We start from the raw sequence: 20,776 nt of genomic DNA, 5'->3' as shown, positions 1-20,776 counted from the left end.
CGTGCCCTTAGTTCTGAGACTGTGGGGGCTGGACTCGCGAGCACACACGTCAGCCGCCCGCGAGAAGTCAATCATTAACACAACAACGCACCTTCAGGGGCGAGCCGTTTTTAACACCTTAAACAATGGCCTCAACCTGGCTGCTTTGCATAACAAGAGCTGGTAGCCTACCAGACACTCACAAATGCATCCTTATCTAGCTCTGGTCCATAGCGTTAGAAGGAGTTCTCCTTAACGCTATGGTACTTTAGATTCTTTCCCCTCGTACCGCGGTAGCGCAGCCTCTCGTCTGTAGTAAAATTTAAAAAAACGCTTTTGGTACTCACCAAAACAAAGACGGTTTAATGGAGTTGAAAGCCTATTCTATTAAGTGGGAACACTCTGAGCCCCCACCTCACGTATAAAATACACTTTTTGGCCAGAAAAGAAAATATTTCACCGGAAGGAAGCATCTGGTCAATAGGAAAATTCCATTGACCAGATCTGTAGAGGGCACTGTGGAGTAACCAAAAACAGGTTTTAATTCCGGTGAAATATTTTCTTTTCTGTCCAAAAAGTGTATTTTAAACGTGAGGTGGGGGCTCAGGCTCACAGTGTTCCCATTTAGTAAAGTAGGCTTTCAACTCCATAAAACCGTCTTTGTTTTGGTGAGTAGCAAAAGGGTATTTTTTCATTTTTTTTTTACTTGTTTTAAAAAACACTGTTTTGAAAGCAATGTAAGTCTTAAAAAAAAGTAATTCAAGTAAAGACAAGTTGACTGATTATTTTAAGCACTTATGTGTGGGTGAATCTATGTAAAGGGCATTTATATAAAACTAAAAGGAAAATAAAATAATTAATTAATTGAAACAAAAATAAAAACAACAAATTAACAATGCAACACAATAATTAGAAATATAAATACATTAATAATCACATGTTGAATACAGTATTTCACATGCGTGCGCGCGCACGTGACGTCATAAAATAGAGTACCCATAGTTCAAAAATCCACAGCTCACCACTGCCAAAAAGTATATTTTACAGAGTAGGTGGGGTGCTGAGAGGCTTCCCACCTTTGAGAATAGACTTTCAACAACACAAAACAGCCTTTGTTTCGGTGAGTAGCTAAATGGTTTTGTTTATTTTCACTACTGTTGGAGCCCTCGCAGGGCAGTGGAATTCCTTGTACAAGCACAGAGCCCAGGGTCTTCCAGGGCGTTAGAGGGAACTCACTAACGCTCTGAACCAGGGCTACCCCAGCACCAACCCTCCTGCTGTGTGAAACCACTGTGATGTGATACGTTCACATTTTGCTTCTTTAGGCTTCCTGTGCAGATTTCTTCTTCAGAACTGAAAATGCAGGGTTTTATATTTGTCAGCCTTTAACTCGGCAAATAAACCTTTAATGTACAATGTCCACTTGATTGTTGTCCTTTATTATTATTTGCTGTGATGATGGATTGAAAATGTTTTTTATTTGTGCTGCTGCCTAACAATGGGTCTTTGTTAGTTATATACAAACAAAATCAATCAGCTGCAAATCAACAACTTTGTGCTACCAACCACCAGCGGAGGAAAAAGTACTTTTTTACTTAAAAGTATCAATACCGCAATGAAGAAATACTCTGTTACAAGTAAAAGTCTTAAAATTTACTTGAGTAAAAGTACAAATGTATTGGCATAAAAATATACTTTAAGTACCAAAAGTAAAATACTCATTATGCAGAATGTCCCATTTCACAACTTGTATTAAAACATATTTTGAAAATAGCAGATTTACACACTCACAATGCGTTGCATCGTGATGCATTGTGAGCTTGTAGATCGGCTCTTTTCAAATGGCCAAAATGTATAGGGATGAAGTGGTTACTCCTTATGTTTTGTAATAACTAGTAGCCTAGGCCTAACTAAAGTTTTCAAATAATTGTAGTGGAGTAAAAGTACAATATTTTCCTCTGAGATGTAGTGGAGTAGAATTAAAAGTACAATATTTTCCTCTGAGATGTAGTGGAGTAGAAGTAAAAGTACTGCAAATTGGAAATACTCCAGTAAAGTAAAAAAAAAAAACTTAAGTATAGTATCGGTGATTACTAGTAATGCACTGTGAGCAGCTACAATGACTTTTACACAAGTTTAATCAGAGTTTTATTAAAGTTTTAAATTAACCATGTATGTATATACGTTTAATTCCAACCCAAAGGGTGTATAATCCATTGCATTTCATTTACATGAGTATTTTGGACATGAGCACATAAAGGACAAACACAAAGCTGTCTGCATGTGAATAATATGCAGGCAATAATATAGCCTAAAATAGTGTGTGTAATAATGTTAAATAATAATAATATTAATTAATACATGAATAAATCAAAGGAGGGGGGAAAAGCTAACAAAACCAAGCGGTCGTTGCCCTGACAACTTTTACCACCAAATCACAGCACAGCTGGGACAGCCACGCGGGCCATGGGATGGTAACATAGAGTTGGTAAACTTCCAGACGCGGCGTGCTGTGCGTCCAATAGAAACAGGCCAGGGCAGCGTTGCCATGTCTGCTTATTATAAGCTACTTTTGGCCTCCTTTTCTGTAAAGTTTGTATAAAACATTGGTAGTTGCGGGTTGTTTTTTGGGGCTTGTTGTCATGTCATGGACCCCGATATTTATATGCTTTTGTCCCCCTAACTAACCCCACATCTGAAAATGTTTTGTGCCAGGGAGCCCCATCCCAGATTTATGTTGTTTATTTCAAGATTATGATTTTTCAATAGCAGATCTACAAGCTCACAACGCATATAGCTCGGCTATTTTCAAATAGCAAATGTACTAGTATCGAGGTTTAAATTGCTCATGTGGCCTGGGCATAGGGCCTGGGGCGCTTCCTTTGGGCTTGTTTTCATAGACCTGTTTGCCTATTTCTCTCACAAAATCTGGCAACGCTGGGCCGGGAGCTCAGCCGCTCGATCCATACCACAATGCAGCGCGCGCGTGGCGCGTCATTGAAGAGAGACGGACGGGGAGGAGGAATCATCATGGCGGCGGTCGGTGCACCAGAAGTGATCTCACAGCTGGAAAGCGCTGCCAAAGTTTTAATGGTGAGAAGTTGACCGTCGTTTCGCGCTTGCCTAGCAGGAGTCGGTGTCCAAATGTGATAATAATAATAAATACATGATTTGGACGCGTTTCTTTGACGGGGGGGTGGTGGACAGATGCGTGGCGCAGTGCCTCCAGTCCTCCTCCTGTGTCTCCATCCTAGCATCCATCCTGCTTTAGAAACACCATGTGTGTCACGATGTGGATCCATTCTTAACTAACTATATATGGGAGTAATATTACGGAATGTCAGCCAAATGGGTCCATTTGGTTAACGTTTTGTACACTCAGCGTTACATGCAATTGACACTTGAGGATTTTTTAAAAAGCTGTGTGACTGAGAGATAGATGGACAGTTAACCACTTAAACCCCATATGGTTGAGCGGAGTCCCTCAGGCTTCTATTCTAGTGTATTTTCTGTTTTCTGTTATTGTATGGATGTGGATTCATTACACCAGAGGGGTCTTCATCGTTTTTCAGCCCAAGCAGGACCACCTAGCTGAGAGATAGATGAAGCAGGGACCCCCACCCTACTGTATATCGTATAAAAGATTCAGCTTTTTTCCATAGATTTCATAGATAGTTTCATAGACTTGATAGTTTCATAGACTTGTTTGACAGTACACTGTCACCAGTGCATGTTGGATTGATGTTGGTGTGTGTTTTCAGACATTTAACCACTTAAACTGTACATGGTCTGCTCTTTTTCCCCCTCTACACCAAACCTCTTATGTGAGGCATTGTGAGCTTGTAGATCTGCAATTTTTTGGCTAAAGTTCTCCTCAGAATAGGGATGCTAGGGCTCAAGTGGTATAATGTAAATAAAGTTCCTATCGCTCAATGATTTGGTGGACCCTCTATAGTAACTCTGAGGAACCCCTAGGGATCCCGGACCCCCAGTTGAAGACCCCTGCCCGGTACAGAATGTCAGCCAAATGGGTCCATTTGGTTAGCATTCTGAACACTCAGCATTAAATGAAATTGACACTTTAGGATTTTTAACTGTGTCACTGAGAGATAGATGAACATTTAACCAATTAACCCCATATGGTTGAGCACAGTCCCTCAGGGCTCTATGCTAGTGTATTTTCAGTTTTCTGTTATTGTGGGGAAAGCTTTAGCTGAAAATAGCAGATCGGCAAGCTCACAACGTGTCGCAGTGCAACGCGTTGTGAGCATGTCAATCTGCAATTTTCTGCAAAAGCTTTCGCCACAATACAATTGCTGGGGTTTAAGTGGTTAATTGAGTATCATGTGTTGACTTGTGCTGTAGAGTTATTATTATTGCACTGTAAAATACTGGTCATTTAGCTCTGTGTGTGTGCAAATGTATGACAGTACACTGTCAGTGTTACGAGAAATGTATGTTATTACATGTTATTACACTGCTCACTGTTAATTCAATTCTGAGGGTATACAAATGTAACCAAATAGACCCTCAAGTGCATGGCAGAGTCCACACACTACTATAACGATTGTTATAGTTAGTTGTATTAACCATGCTTGGTGCAGTGCGCCTTTACACCTTCATTTGTACGTTTTTTTAGTTTATACCCTCTAGGCTTAATTAAGTGGACCTGAATTGGCTCTAAATGGATGAATACATTTGCGACCGAAGAATACGCAGCATATTCATAATCATTCATGCAGTAGAAGGAAAAATAAGTTGTAACAAATTGTGTACGTAGTGTAAATTGCAGTCAGCGGTGTGTGTTGAACTATAAAAGTTATGGCACATATAAAAGTTATAAAAGTGTGTGTGTGGGGGGGGGGGGGGGGGGGGGGGTCTAATCTGTTCTCAAATCAATCAATACTTAAGTCAAAAGTTTGCACTTTTTGACAATATTGATCCAGACATCAGTGCCGGTGGTCTAGGACTCTCCAATATCAGGATCGTCAGGTCGGGCTCTACTGCCGTAATATGTTGTACCTGTGTCGCAAACAATTAGTTTATGTCTGTATATTTGGGCTTTTGTGTTGCAGCAGACATTGAAATGATTTCTATAGTTGAGTGTATTTTTCTCTTAGAACACAATAGGACCTTGAAAGCCTGTCATTTTGTGTGCCTGTGTGTACCTACGAATAGTATAGAAGACGTGCTGTATTTGTTTGTGTGAATAGGTCTGCCTGGGATTAGAAGACCTATAGAATATATGTTGTTGTTTTCTCATAAGAAGATCACACATGTTGGCACACAACAGGAGATAGTCCATGTCAGACATGTTGTCATCCACTGGAAGTACTCCGTTTGGTTTAGGCTAGGGTTTATGGAGCGTAGAGCGTGCACCAGAAAGAACAATTATAATTTGGTTTAGTTCAAAAGTCAGTTACACAGATTCAGAATCTTCAAAAACTTGTCTATCATTCACCTAAAAGTCAGAGACTAGATTGGCGTGTAAATATGAAAAGAATGCATACAAATATCAAGTTAGGTATTCCTGTCCATTATTTCACATGGATTACTCACTGTTGTTAAAGGTCAGCTGATCACGTTAGAACCACAGTTAACCACCAAATGCAATTTAAATGATCTTAGTTTTTAAATAAACACCTCCCGTTTCTTCTTAGTGGGTGAGTGGAAGTGAGGGAGGTGTTGCTATGGAGATATGTATTTTTTTTAAATGTATACAACGTCTAGATGTGTAGTTGTGCATAGGAGATGTAGCGTGTTCCAGGGGTGTGAAAGTTGACAGAAGTGACGCATTATTGCATTTATTATTGACAGTATTCTTTTTGTTATAGGCTTTTTTGCTCGTATGATCCCTGGACATTGTCCATTCGTTGTCAATTCCCCGGGCAATGACCAGCTCTATTCACTCACAGGCTCAGTCGGACAGTACACTGTCTTTGTACTAGGGAGCTGGCAGGATGAACTCCATGTAATGTCCAGCTGAATGGGACATTGGCGTTCTAACCTACAGCCCCTCCGGGTGATGTCTAGATAAGTTTTAGGGTTGCAGACAGTAAATACATGTGTGAAAGCATCCTTGTCTCCTGTGTGGTAGAACTCTTCCACAATCTTCGAATGCTACATAGGGTCACAAATGGAAGCTGACACCTTTTTGTTAATCATTTCAATTTCATAGGACCACAATGTAAACAAGTCCCCAGGACTTTTTTGTGTTATCCTTTTATCCCAAATGTCTGAGTGTGCACAAAATAAAATATTGTTAAAAGATATTTTCAAATGTCAATTTTCGCTAAGCAACAAGCTAGATGCCTATCTGCCTGTGAGACCATTACCTTTATTTGTATTTATATGTACCTACGTATGTATTTCATGTTTTGCCTATTTGAGGGAAAGCTTTGAATGTTCTGTCCAGTGCAACAAAAAATGTTCATTGGTAGCACCAGTGCACCTTACATTTAGCAGGTCTGTCTATGTGTGCTTACGTGTGGGTGCACTTAAATGATACAGTATATGCTGCTGTGCCTACCGGTACATAAAAACGTTAGGCCCAGTGCAACCAACAAAAAAAAAAGTTAGCTCTGTGTGTGTGTGTGTGTGTGTGTCCCACGTTAAAGCGGCATATTATTGAGTGACTGTGTCAAAGTGCAGGTGTTTGACTGTGTAAAATAAGTATACTGTATATATTATATAATATATATATATTGTGTGTGAGCTTGTTTGTATCATTGCATGTGTTGTTGAGAGTGTGAGCCTGGGGTGTAGTAGCTGTTCCGTGCCTGTGGTCCTAGCTCAGATAAAAGAGGCCTTTCTCTCCCTGCTGCCCTCAGCCAGAGAGCTGCTTTCACTGCAATTAGGACTGGAATGTGACTTTCCTGCTGTGCTCTACTATGGCTACCCTCCTTAATATAAAAGTGTGTGTAGGTGTGCATCATGTGAACTGCGCATACAAGCTCTGTGTTTATCTTGTACAGTGACTTGTTCTTTGTATTTTATGCAGTGAGTGTATGTATTGTGCACAGTGCACACTACAAGCATGTTTGTTGCTCTGTTTTGTGTACATGTCATTTGTATTAGTGTAAGTGTCTTTTATTGATAGTTTAAGGATGTTTAAGAGTCGTGTTGCATTGTTTCCACTTAGAAGACTTGTCTACCTATGTTGCTATACCAACCTCAATAGTCACGTCAGTGTACCATACATTTTACATATATAGTGTATATTGTATAGTTAGTTTCTAGCTTCTTTATATATGTTATATTGAGTAAATACAGTAACTGTAAACTTCCAATACACGTGTGTGTGTGTGTGTGTGTGTGTGTGTGTGTGTGTGTGTGTGTGTGAGAGCGCGCGCGCCAATCCAGTCTTTTCGTTTTAAGGTATAGCAGTACCATATTATAACAATGAACTTTCTCTGTGTGTGGTTGTGTGTGCTTTCACAGGCCCCGCCGTCCATGGTCAATGCAGAACAGAGACAGCATGCTGAGCACATATTCCTCTCCTTCAGAAAGTCCAAATCTCCCTTCGCTGTCTGCAAGCACATCCTTGGTCAGTGGTCATTGCCCTGTTTTAAAACTGCTCAATAAAAAGGTTCTTCTCGATTATTTGATTAATCAAACTAATCAATATAATAACCGCTAACAATAAGCTATAGTTGCAGCCTTATTTTAAGGTCTCTGTTGGGAGATCTAAGAAACTGTGCTGGGAAAAGTTTGACCCCCCTATCCACTAAAACATGGGGGCCCTTTGATGTGATTTGATGGGAGCTTTTCTACAAAGTCATTAGTGCGTGAATACATAAAGTCGGAGTATGTAATACAAGGAGACGTGATGTGTGCTTAATTGAAGCAACTGAAAGGCTGGCAGTGCAGTGGAGCCAAGGCATGTCGTTGTGCACAGAGCAGCACAACATCCTTCACAACACATAAAAATGTAAATGATAGAATGACCTGTTGACTTTGCCCTGGCAGTGTACTTTAATAATAATAATAAACTTTATTTGTATAGCACCTTTCATGACATGAAATGCAGCTCAAAGTGCTTTACAGAGCAGCAATACAATTACAAATATAGCTGCAAGCAGCGATAATATGGGGCCAGGAGAGAGAAATGATAATTCCTTTAACAGGTCAGTTCATGAAAGTCCTTGCGGTCTTGTTTCCAATGAGTGCCTGTGAGCAATTAGGGGTTAAGAGTCTTGCTCAGGGACAAATTTCATTTCATCGACACATTTGCTGACCTGGCCTGGAATCGTACCTGGGGCAACCAGAGTCTCTGGCTCCCTAGGCGGGCTCACTAACCACTCAGCTATGGCCAACCCTCAGAGAGAGAGAGAGAGAGAGAGAGAGAGAGAGAGAGAGAGAGAGAGAGAGAGAGAGAGAGAGAGAGAGAGAGAGAGAGAGAGAGAGAGAGAGAGAGAGAGAGAGAGAGAGAGAGAGAGAGAGAGAGAGAGAGAGAGAGAGAGAGAGATGAGAGAGAGAGAGAGAGAGAGAGAGAGAGAGAGAGAGAGAGAGAGAGAGAGAGAGAGAGAGATACGGGAATAGATTGAAGAGACAGAGAGAGAGACAAATGGAATAGATTGGAGAGAGAGAGAGAGAGACAAATGGAATAGATTGGAGAGAGAGAGAGAGAGAGAGAGAGAGAGAGAGAGAGAGAGAGAGAGAGAGAGAGAGAGAGAGAGAGAGAGAGAGAGGAGAGAGAGAGAGAGAGAGAGAGAGAGAGAGGAGAGAGAGAGAGAGAGAGAGAGATACGGAATAGATTGAAGAGACAGAGAGAGAGACAAATGGAATAGATTGAAGAGACAGAGAGAGAGACAAATGGAATAGATTGAAGAGACAGAGAGAGAGACATGGAAACGAATAGATGAAGAGAAAGACATGGAAATGGAATAGATTGGAGAGAGAGAGAGCGCCATGGAAACGAATAGATTGTGTCATGTTTTTTGCATTTCAACTTAAATGAGTCTGCATCAAGTGAGGCTTGAACCGGCAACCTTACGGTCATGAAGCACTCTTAGGTAGCTGCAACACTACCTAAGTGATATATCTTTGTCCAGGCTGATATTGTCTGTTGAGGATCACAAACTCTTGCCTTCTGTCATGACCCAAGCCCCTGTTTCACTAACACTAAGATCACTCGTTCACAAACCATTTACCAATGAAGAAATTGTACATCTCCTCAGAACCAAAATTAGTGAAAGTAGCCCGATCTACAAGCTCACAAACCATTAAAAGTTGTCAGATTGTACATTGGCTATTTTCACAATGAAGTATGTTATACATTGAAAAAACATACTCTCATTGCTATCTGAAAAGTTGTGAGATTGTAGATCAGCTGTATCGTAAAAAAACACTCAATTAAGTATTTCATGTTATCTTTAACAATTGCAGATGTATCATTGATAGTCATGTTGTGTGAAATGCAACTCAGATGAAGTCTGCACCAAGTGAGGCTTGAACTGGTGACCTTCAGGTTGTGGGGCACACATTTAAGCGAGAAGCCACCAACAGACAAGAACCTGTGAAAGGAGATCACAATGATGATACAGTTTCACGCAAATAGCTGAAAAATCCTGGGTTTAAGTGTTTTTTTCAAAACTGCTCAAGATTGCGGACAATCTAAGGGCGGTGCTTACTGGGTCAACGTGATAGATGTGTTCCTCATTAGTCAAGGCACATGTGTAAGCAGGTCTAATGGCTGTCGGCCAAACGAGGCATGACTTTTGCCTGTTTAAAGTTTCAATTTTCAAAAAATTGCTATAGCGCCCCCGTTTGACCAATTGGAGTAAGATTGGTTTCAGTGATATTTGGAATGGCCCTTTACATTTCTGCAAAGTTTCAAAGAATGGTAAGTCTGCATGTATGTGTTAGGGGCAGATGAATAATTGTCATAAAACTGCAATATTCATTGGCTCATTAAAGCTTCATTTTTTCACTTATGGAAGATATTTTGCAAACGTTTTTTGGTATAGGTCCAAAGTTCATGTGTAAAAAGTTTCGTGCAGATTACTCAAAAATCCCAGGAGGAGATAGGTTTTAACTGTTTTTCATATAATTCCAAATGGTGGGAGATCTAAAGGTCAGAGGTCAAAAGTCAGAGTGTGAAAGTTGTTCAGCATGAGGAGACGCATGTGTGCATCGAAGTTTCATGGCTGTAGGTCAAACACGGCATGAGTTGTACCTGTTCAAAGTTGGCATTTTTCAATTGAGTGCTATAGCGCCACCTTTTGACGAAAGATTGTGAGAATTATTTCTTGATCGTTTTTCATGACCATCTATCATATGGCCGAGTTTCATAAAAAGCGACTGCACGGTTCAGCCAGAACTGCCAAAAGTGGCAGAAGAAGAAGAAACGGAATAATGCGAATAACAATATGGGTCCATGCTGGAAGCCTGGCCCCATAACTAATTTAACAATAAAGCAAAAAAGAAAAGCAAAAGCATAAAACAACATTAAAATAATAGCAAAAGGCAGTGAATCAGGCAATACAGTGAGGACATGGATAACAACACAGAGGCTTAAAAATCAACCAAAAAATCTACTAAAAGCAAGAGTGAAGAAGTTAGGTCTTGAGCTGTGGTAACGACAGAGGCTGCCTGTCTTAGGTGTAATGGGAGTTTATTCCAAGCCGTCGGCCCGTAGAAGCAGAACGCTGCTTCACCGTGTTTTTTATATGTCATTGTAGGCACCTCGAGCAGGTCAGCACTTGAAGACCTGAGGGGGCGGTTTGGAACATGACTGTCCATGACAAGGACATTAACCCGAGCTAATATAAAACATTTAGAGAATTTATTGCTCCTACTTGATTTTTCTTCCATACAAAATCTGATGTAAAAATTTGGTTCATCTAATATTTATACATACTATTGCTTTTAACCACTGTTCCCTCCTCTCCCCCCCCTCCTCCCTCCACCCTTCCCTCTCCTCTCCAGAGACCAGTAAGGTGGACTATGTGCTGTTCCAGGCTGCTACAGCCATCATGGAGGCTGTGGTCAGAGAATGGATCCTGTTGGAGAAACCCAGCATCGAGTCACTCCGAACATTCCTCCTCACTTACGTCTTACAGAGACCCAAGTAAAGCTTCATTCATGCTCTACATTGTGCCAAAAAAGAACAGATCTACAAGCTAACGTCGCAAACTCGCAATGTGACGCATTGTTACCTTGTAATAGAACTTTTGTTGTAAAGTCATTATAAAGTGTGCTGCATCATATTCCGTCACCACACCAGGGCATGAAAACAAGCAGCCTGTATAGTGTGTCCTCACCACTGAACCCTGCTGATTTGTGTGGCTTAATTCTAACTTACTATGAAAAGTTAAAGATTGGACAGGGAGGCCATACTGTTATTACCAGTGGTGTAAAGTAACTAAGTACATTTATATAAGTACTGTACCTAAGTACAAATTTGTACTTTACTTGAGTATTTCCAATTTCCAATACTTTTTTACTTTACTCCACTACATCTCAGAGGCAAATATTGCCATTTACTCCACTACAATTATTTTAATTAATACATAGGCTATTTGAAAAAATCCTTTCCTGTTTATTTGCGATTGCAGCCCCAAGTAGGGCTGCAGCCATCAATTATTTTCTTAGGGTTTCTATCGATTAACCACTATTTTTTGTCGCTCAATGGTGTGACATCGCATTGCGATGCGCCGCGTGTGAGCTTGTAGATCTGAACGTATAAAAAATAAAGAATTAGTAAAAGGTTTTTTATTCAAATTGATTCTTTGGATTAACTGTTGCGCCCTTAATGCAAGTAGTCTCTTAGTTGCAGGTGTGCAAATACAAAAATGACCTCTAATCGTCCGAGTGGAAAAGAATTTGAGTAACAAGGAACGAGTTGAAGCATGAGCCATTTGTTTTGTTGTGTTGTTAACTACACAGCTACTCTGTGGGTGAAACCATGCCAACGCTGATTATTCTGTGATCACAGTTCACCATAATTATGATGAATCATGATTAGGGAACAAAATGATGTGTTCTCAATGAAAATGGGTGGTTTCGTCCTGAGTTTCTGATAGGCCTGCACTCTAACATTATTGATTGTGGACGCTCGAGTCACGGGTTAATTGTGCGGCCCTTCAGTTTCTCTTTTTCTCTTCCCTCATTATTCTAACCTCTAAATCACCAGTCACTCTTTTCTGTTAATTCGTTCTTTCCATTCCTTCTCCTCTCCTTCGCTCTTGTCTTTACCCTGCGTTGTCAAACAGCAGTTCCTCAAACCTGTTTACCTCACTGTCATGTTTACTGTAGATTACAGTGATTCTCAAACGTTTTAATCTCAATGACCCCCAGTTTGATGCCGTTAGGACACGGTCCCCCATTTCATAAGATTTGTAACTCTGGGACCCCAGTCTACACTGTAGAATTGTACAAATGTGTGAATTTTTTAATATTAATGGACCTGTATGGGTTACATTTACAACACTCTGATTTACAGATCCGTAAGGGTCCATTGATTGATTGATTGAATCCTTTGTTAGCAGTTTGCAAAAAAAGCACAGGAAAGTACAGTTCAATACAAGGTCTGCTAAGAGGATTTTAAACGCAAGTAAGCCTATGGCTTGTTTCCATTGGGGTCCTTTGTACTCAATTCATCGAGTACAAAGGACATAACAATCAATCACAGTCGTAACAATCAATCATTAAACTGTGGAACCCCCTCAAGGACCCCTGGGGGACCCCAGAATCCATGTTGAGAGCCAGTGGTCTAAAATGTCTCTGTCTCTCCAGCCTTCAGAAATATGTCCGTGAGCAGATCCTGTTGGCGGTGGCGGTCATTGTGAAGAGAGGCTCTTTGGACAAGTCCATTAACTGCAAGAGCATCTTCCACGAGGTGGGACAGCTCATCAGCAGTGGGAACCCCACAGTGGTAAGAAAACCATTCAAACTCACTGATTAACCACATGACATAAACCCTAGCATTGATATTCTGGGCGAAAATAGGCAAACATTTGACGAAAATAGCTTGCAACGTGTTGGCTATTTTCAGCAAGACATTTGGTCAAGGGGGGAAAAGGATGGGGGCATGGGGCCAAGGATATAGACCCCTGGGGGACCGCGAGTTAAAGTGGTTAACTCGCTCTGTACATTGTTTTCAGTCTTTTAGAATTTTAAACATTTAAAGACGAGTAAGAAAGTATGAAACAACAATTTGATATATTTTAAGGGGTTGTATATATATAGTATATTCTATTCTGATTGTAATCCCTGTTATAGAGTGCTTGTTTTGGTTTGTCTTCCAGTCCTTGCGTAAACAGGAATTTAATCCAATCAGGAGAGAGAACTCGTACAGGATACAGGATAAACTTGGAAAATAAAATGATTTATTTGTTTATTTTTTATTTACGGCAAAACATACATTTTATACCTTTTAATATGTTTGATGTTTGAAAAATCTCAATCAAACAGATTAGTTACCAATCATTTTATGAAGTTTGTGAGGAAGCAAACTGGTTGGAGATCATGCACATGTCGTCTTGGTCCACTAGATGGCACTAGCTCTCCAAGAGGTTAGACTGATGCCAGGGTTGGACGTTCCCAGCTGTCACCAGGCAAACACTGATGCATTCAACCAAAGATTGATATATTGACATGATGGCCAATTCCACACCTCGCCAACACTACAAAATGGTACACAAATTGGTCTCTGAAGTCAGCGTGGTATCCCCATGTCTCACAAGCTTCCTATGATCAGTGTTGCTAGTGTGTTGCAGACAGGTCTCAGACAGATAATTTCCTCCTGATTTGTCTATCTGAAAAAGACCATTTTAATGTCAGAATGTTCAGAACATAATGTGACTTGTGAAGAATGGGTCTAATATTTACTTAAGTGACTATGGGGCAAAGAAATCGGTCAAAATGTGTGCTCATGGTCACTTCAGCATTGGAATGAAGAAACGTGTGTCTTGCTTCTGGTCTTCTAATCTAAACCCACGTGACACAGGTAAAGGAAATCATTTGAAGTTTGTGAGTCTTTGATTTAAAGGGACTACACCATGAATTTTAACTTTTTCTTCTTTTTTGTGTGTTTTTGGTCTCCCCTACCTCTCTTCTATCCCAAAAAATACCCCAGTTTGAACACTCAGGCTTTCACAGCATATCTGGGGTTTTCTGTAAATTGGTCTCAAAACAGGCTTAACTGATTTGCACCCGAACGTGACGTCACGTTCGGGTACAATCCCTCCCGTTTTTCAGTAAAAAAAATAAACATAATAAAAAAGAATAATGTATTTATTTTTTATTTTTTTTACTTTTTCCACACAGAACCAGGAGATAAAATGCATACAAACTGGCTCAATAGCGCCCGTACCAAACAGGACAATGTGGTATTGCAGGTGAAAGTGCTTTATAAGCCAGAGAGAAGTTAGTTGGAATGAGTATATCTGAGGCTTGATTTAGGCTCAAACCTTTTGAAAAACGTTTGAGGGACATAAACAATATGATATTAAATATTATTATTATTTTTAAAATTCATGGTGTAGTCCCCTTAAATAGCCTCTGTGGCAGGTAGCCAGCCATCATTTTGTGTTCTTATTCTAATCTAAAAATGGAGTTGGTAAAATGGTTAGCGTGGCCGTTGAGTTGAGCAAGCCACTAACCACTATGGCTGCTGGTCAGAGAAACCAGCCTCCTGCCACTTCCTCATGATGGGAACCTGATGCAACCTGCTGATGAAACACATTTGGTAAAATGTTTTGCTTTCTTTGGTGTACACTGCAAAATCCTCAGTGTTCATTTAAAGAAGTTGTTCACCCAAAAAAATACTTATTTTCTATCAATTACACACCCCATGAAGCATTGAATTAATTGAGATTTTTTGTTTTTTGTCGCATTCCTAAGCCAATAATTTGATTACCGGTGGAAAGATGCTAATGTATCTGGTAGGAGACTCAAAGGAGACTCTTCGAGTCTCCTACCGGAGAGACCGCCGGTCATCAAATTATTGGCTCAGGAATGCGACAAAAACTTAAAAATCTCCATGAATTCAATGCTTCATGGGGTGTGTAATTCATAGAAAATAAGTAATTTTCTGGGTGAACTACTCCTTTAACACTAAAAATGTTAGAATCATTTTATTTGACTCTTTAGGATTCTTTCATGTGTTTGATGTTATGGTTTTGAGTACTTTGTGAATATTGCTTTACAAAACACTAACCGAATGCCAGAATGCCAGATAGACCCTGTCGTCCTGATGACGACCTTCTAGGTCGAAACGTGTTGGTCATACTCATTTGCCTTGCTCTAAATAAATTCATACATTTTTTCACGTGAGACGGAGTGCCTTGGAATTCTTTTCTTTGTAAGTCTGCATTTCATACCTTTTTGGCAAGCAGTACTTCTTTGGAAATCCTTTTTGCTTATATGACCCTACCTGTGTCACCAAAGAGCACCTATCTCAGAGCCACTGAATGATCCCTGCAGCGCTTCTTTCTCTTTCTTTTTCACTAACTGAATGTGTTAGTATTATTATGTATGTAAATACGGTGTCATGATATATGTTGTTTCTTGCTTGATGACTCCTCAGCCAAGTGGGACCTCAGCAGTGGTGTAACCAATGGCCTATGTGTGTGTGCACGCACCTGTCTGAATGTGTTTGGGTGCAGTACAGTTCAATGCGTTTTTATGTGCTTCTGTATTTGTGTAAAAAATAGCAGATATACAAGCTGAGTGCTGCGCTATCAGCTTGTAGATCTGCTATTTTTGTAAAATATTTTGTCCCAGGGACAAAGTTTGTTTCCAAAAATATATGTATTCAAATATTTGCACAAATGTTCAAGACTTTTCAAAAATAGCAGATCTACAAGCTCGTAGCATGGCACTCTGAGTTTGTATATCTGCTATTTTTGAGTAGTTTGTTCAGTATAAAATAATAGCTATAGCTAAAATCTAAAAGGACACATGCTTTCACGGTCTTATGGCTTAACAAGTAAAATATTATGTGTATGTGTGTTGCTCTCTGCAGCAGACGCTGGCCTGCTCCATCCTGAACGCTCTGCTCAGTGAGTTCTCCAGCTCCAGTAAAACCAGCAGCATCGGACTCAGCATGGAGTTCCACGGCTCCTGCAAGAGGCTCTTTCAGGTCGGTCCCTCGTCTCCTCTGCTCTCCTCTCCTCACGTTCTGAGCCTGCAGATCGGCTATTTTTGGCAGAGATTTGGTGTAGAGCAGGGATTCTCAACCTTCTTCCCCAGTGTGATACGCATTAGGTCACAGATACATTTTTCTTTTTTATCTGGGACCCCAAACACTGTTAAATCCTAAGTGTTAATTTAACTCTTGAGAGCGCCCGCCCCAAAGGCAACCAATTGGGCTCGACATTAACACATTGCGTGCCAATCACGTAGTTCTACGCAAACCTAAATAATTGCGCAGCGTGCCAGTCGCGTAGTTCTACGCGAAGTGGTCAGTGACACATTTCATTGTAGCACACCGGAAACGGAAATGTCAATCGAAGATTTTCGTTCCCATCCGCCGCCGCTCTAAAGCTTCCGCTAATCCGCCATTATCTCGGTTGTTGTTTTTCTCTGCGCTGAACGCTGTTTAATATAAACTGCGACGACTGCAAAATGGACGATCGCCGATTGAAACGGTCTTCTCTGGGCCACTCACACAGCTACCCTGTGTGTCTACAAACAGTTGAACGCGCGATCTTAACACATTAACCGCCAAGAACGTAGTCCTACGGTCCGTTAAATCCAACTGTTAAGCGCCGAAACCGTAGTCCTACGGTGCGGGTGTTTTTTCCTTTTTTTCAAAAAAAAAAAAAAAAAAAAAAATCGAATTTTTTTTTCGGGGACCATTTTCAGTGTAACACCACCGGAAGTGACCCGGAATTTACCCGGAAGTAATTGTTTCCCGTCCGCCTTCATTCTAAGGCGCACACTATAACTCCATTTCGACTGTTGTAGTTTTTTCTCCTCGCATTTCCAATGTTAACATAAACGGTCAGAACTCATACATCCAGGCTCCTTTTGACACGCGGTCTCGACGAGTGCACAAAGGGACATGTGGACGATGTTTACAAACAGTGGATCGCGGATTCTAAAGGATTTTAACGAGGGCTATGGCGACTTGAAAAAAACAAAAAACAACAATAAAAGCCTGGCAGTGGTGAGCACATTATGAGATTAGCCCTTGGCGGTGGATGTGTTAAGGTATTTAGCGAGGTCTGTGGCGACGTGAAAAAAACAAAAAAACAACAATAAATCGCTGGCACTGGTGAGTACATTATGATATTAAACTCTGGCATGGAATGGGTTAAGAAACCTGTCATGTTGAGGGAAAAAAGGAGCAGACCAAGTACAGTATATAGCTCTAGGGGGACCCTAGTCAATTAAGTATATAGGGTTTAAGTGGTGAAGAGGAGTTTTGACTGTTTCTTCCCCTCCCTCTCGCCAGGAGGAGGACCTGCGTCAGATCTTTGTTCTGACCATGGAGGTGCTGCAGGAGTTCAGCCGCAGGGAGAACCTCAACGCCCAGATGTCCTCTGTGTTCCAGCGCTACCTGGCCCTGGCCAATCAGGTCCTCAGCTGGAACTTCCTGCCGCCCAATCATATCCTTTATTTCTTTATATGTGTGTGTGTGTATACTGCTGTCTTTCTGAGAACCAAATTATGGAAAGTGGTGATATTCTGCTGTTCCTGATATTTTGCTGGTTTTCAAGAGGCTGTTCTAGGGTTAGAATTCTCGCAACGAATGAGCAAGAGGGTCAGTGACGTATTCTCGCAGATGAGCTCATTGTACGATGTGCCAGGTGTTGTCTTATCAGCAGACGGTGTTAACAGGTAGAGGCTTGGTTTCACGCGGATCTGGTGTAAACAGGTCTGGTCAAAACAGCTCTGAACAATTGCATCCTGTCTACCATGACCTTCAAGGTCAGGTGCGGAAGGGAGTCGCCGGAGTTGTCGGGTCCTACTGCATGCTTCCCATGGGAGTGTTTCCCTGGCCAAGATATGGACGTGCTGGTAGCGTTTTGTTTTTGATTTGTGTCCCCATGTGGTTCAAGGCTCCATTGTGCCACTACCACATTCCATTGTAAAGGCACACAGAGGCTCAAACCTTTTGAAAAACGTTTGACGGACATAAACAATATGATATTAAATATTTTTTTTTAATTCATGGTGTAGACCCTTTAATGATGTCTTTCAGGACGCTCTGCGCACTTCTGTGTTGCTTGCACGAACGGACAATGTGTCAGCCCGTACAACATGTGGCGTGCGGCCACGACCGCGGTCCACGCTCCGCGCTTTTTGTCTTTACTATTTATTACTGATATGTTAAAACTAAATGTTAAAAAAGGATTGATCAAGTGGTATTACTCAAACAGAGAACATAACCTCTCCAGAATCATAGTCAACAAAGTTTCACAGCGTGCTGGGTAGAACTGCTGGAGTGGAGTACTGGAATGGAGTGCTTTGATCGGAGTGTCTGATCGGTCACTTTCGCTGCGATCCGATTCGATCTCCATTTTTTAGCTGATATAGGGCCAATATCCGATCTGTTAATCAGATCGCGGCATCTCTAGCTCAAACTTTAATTTGTAGTGTGTCACGCAGCGAAAAGTGTCAGGCTTCACTTTGTAGCTTCATGTCGCTGGCTTCCATTGAAAATGACTTGTGGCCTGCTGCTTTGTTTCCGCTAGTGTGAACGCAGCATCAGGTTACAGTGCTGACCACTGAGCCAGTTTGTGTGTTTGTCCAGGCTTTGGAACTCATTATGGTCTAGATCTCAGCCTGGATGTGTGTCTGTCTCCTTGAGGGAATCTTGAAGTGGCGTGTGCCACAGGCTGTGGGCACAGATCACTTTCAAAGAGCTGTCTGCCTTGTCTGTCCATCCCCATGTCATACCAAACTCTAATAACACACACACACACACACACACACACACACACACACACACACACACACACACACACACACACACACACACACCCCCCCCCCCCCGGTAGCTTGTTGAGTCTGCCCTTGGAATGCCAGGCATGTCTAGTTTGATGTGTGTGTGTGTGTGCATTTCACAGAGATACTTTGAAATCTCGTGTGTGTTTGTGTGCACACGCACGCTTATGTTGTTGCAAGCTGCGCAATTGATACCTGAATTCATTGCAAGTTCGTATTGACAGATGAATAAAATATATGAAAGTACACAGTACTCCTCAGTGTTAATTTGTCGCAGAATGAATACATTAACGGTTAGAGATTCAGTCTCAGAATTTTGGTGTCAGCATTGAGTTAAGTGAAGGATATAACAGTGTAGGTTTATAATGTATATGCAAGAAACTTCCTGCCACCCAATCACATCCTTCCTGAAAGAAAGAAAGGATGCGATTGGGCAGCGCAAAGTTCCTTGGATATGTTCCATCGATGTACATTGTGTGGGACGTGAAAATGAACTCTACCCACCCACCTAGAAAACATGTCCGGGCTGCTGCTGCTGAATGAGAATTACCGTGAGTGAGTGAGAGAAGCCTTTAAGTTTGCGGTCCGCCAGTGAAAAGGACAGCAGATTGATGAAGGCCACTGGGAGCACGGGGATGAGTGCAGGCCGCCTGTCTGCCAGCGTCAGAACATGCCTGAGTGTGTGTGATGAGACGCAGGCGTGTGCCTGTGTGTGTGTCAAGGGGCCGCTCCTTAATTGTGTGCCTGACAGCCGCCGCCTGTTACACACACACGCGCACATGCAAACACCTCAAAGAGCCCTTTTTAAAACACCAAAGAGGTCTCCATACTTCAGGAACAAACCGTGTGGCATGCGTGTCATCTGTCCACGCTGTACCCCCCCACTCCCTCCTCCCCAGCACCCAGGCTCTTGTGTCGTCTCTCCGGGGCGTCGGTAGAACAGCGCGTCTCTCCGCGCGGCGGTCTCTCTGACCCTTGTGGGGTCGTAGTGAGGCCTCATGGTCAGGTGCTGTAAATGGCTATCCTCGTTGACAGACAGACAGACCTCCCTCGCTCCTTCTCTCTGACAGCGCCGCACGGCACTTCTACACACTTCTGTACTTGCTGTATTGTTATGCCCAATAATACGGTTGTGATTTTATGAGGATGTATGCATTATGTCGCCTTTTTGGACACAATTGCCTTTTTCACAGGTTTGCGTAGAATAATATATAGAATAATAAATGCAAATGCTCTTTCTTCTCCTCACATTTCAATCTTTAATACAAGAGAAGTGTGATGGAGGTATAATTACCATGAACTCAAGTGATAGTGGCACAGTATTAATTATTTATCATAATCATAATAATAATGATGATGATGATGATGATGATGATGATGATGATGATAATAATAATACATCAGGCTTACAGAGCACTTTTCTTGATACTCAAAGACGCTTTACATGAACAGAACAAATAACTTTATTAAAGCAAAATAAATACAATTGTGTCTTGAGGTGGATTTTGAGGGTGGTTTTAAAAGAATAGAGGGTGGGGGCTGCTTCGACGTGAGTTCGACAGACGGAGGGAGGCAACTGAGAAGGCCTGTCACCACAGGTTCAGCACTTGGTCCTAGGGACCACCAGGAGGTTGGCATCACCGGACCTGAGGGACATAATTGTGGAAGAGCTAGGGGGTAACAAGGTTGTTGAGGGTCTTGCAGGTGGTGAGCAATGTTTTGAAACGTATTCTGTGTCTGACTGGGAGTCAGTGAAGGTCTCTATTTATCTGCTGTTGATCACTTCTGCCCTGCACCAGTTTGTGTTGTTGTTTGGATGTGCGTGCTTTTCTACTTGTTGCAAGAATCATGCCTGGGTGTAATTAATGCATGCAATGCATGCGTGTTTCTGTAGCAG

General features: G+C 41.5%; 1 protein-coding gene across 1 annotated transcript in view; it reads left to right on the top strand.

Moving 5' to 3' along the window:
- The first annotated feature begins 2,993 nt into the window (after window positions 1-2,993).
- LOC311064014 (exportin-4) overlaps window positions 2,994-20,776 on the top strand; it is a 66,784-nt gene continuing 49,001 nt past the window's right edge. The window contains exons 1-6 of the mRNA XM_084083724.1: window positions 2,994-3,072; window positions 7,420-7,525; window positions 10,909-11,050; window positions 12,718-12,856; window positions 15,950-16,066; window positions 17,384-17,537. Coding sequence (XP_083939850.1) covers window positions 3,010-3,072; window positions 7,420-7,525; window positions 10,909-11,050; window positions 12,718-12,856; window positions 15,950-16,066; window positions 17,384-17,537 — 721 coding nt within the window. The 5' untranslated portion in view covers window positions 2,994-3,009. The remainder of the gene's footprint in view (window positions 3,073-7,419; window positions 7,526-10,908; window positions 11,051-12,717; window positions 12,857-15,949; window positions 16,067-17,383; window positions 17,538-20,776) is intronic.

Source organism: Gymnoscopelus microlampas (genome assembly GCF_963454915.1).
Source record: "Gymnoscopelus microlampas genome assembly, chromosome: 17".
Classification (NCBI taxonomy): Eukaryota; Metazoa; Chordata; class Actinopteri; order Myctophiformes; family Myctophidae; genus Gymnoscopelus; species Gymnoscopelus microlampas.
Note: the sequence above shows the minus strand (reverse complement) of the source record. Positions and strands in the feature narration are given on the sequence as shown.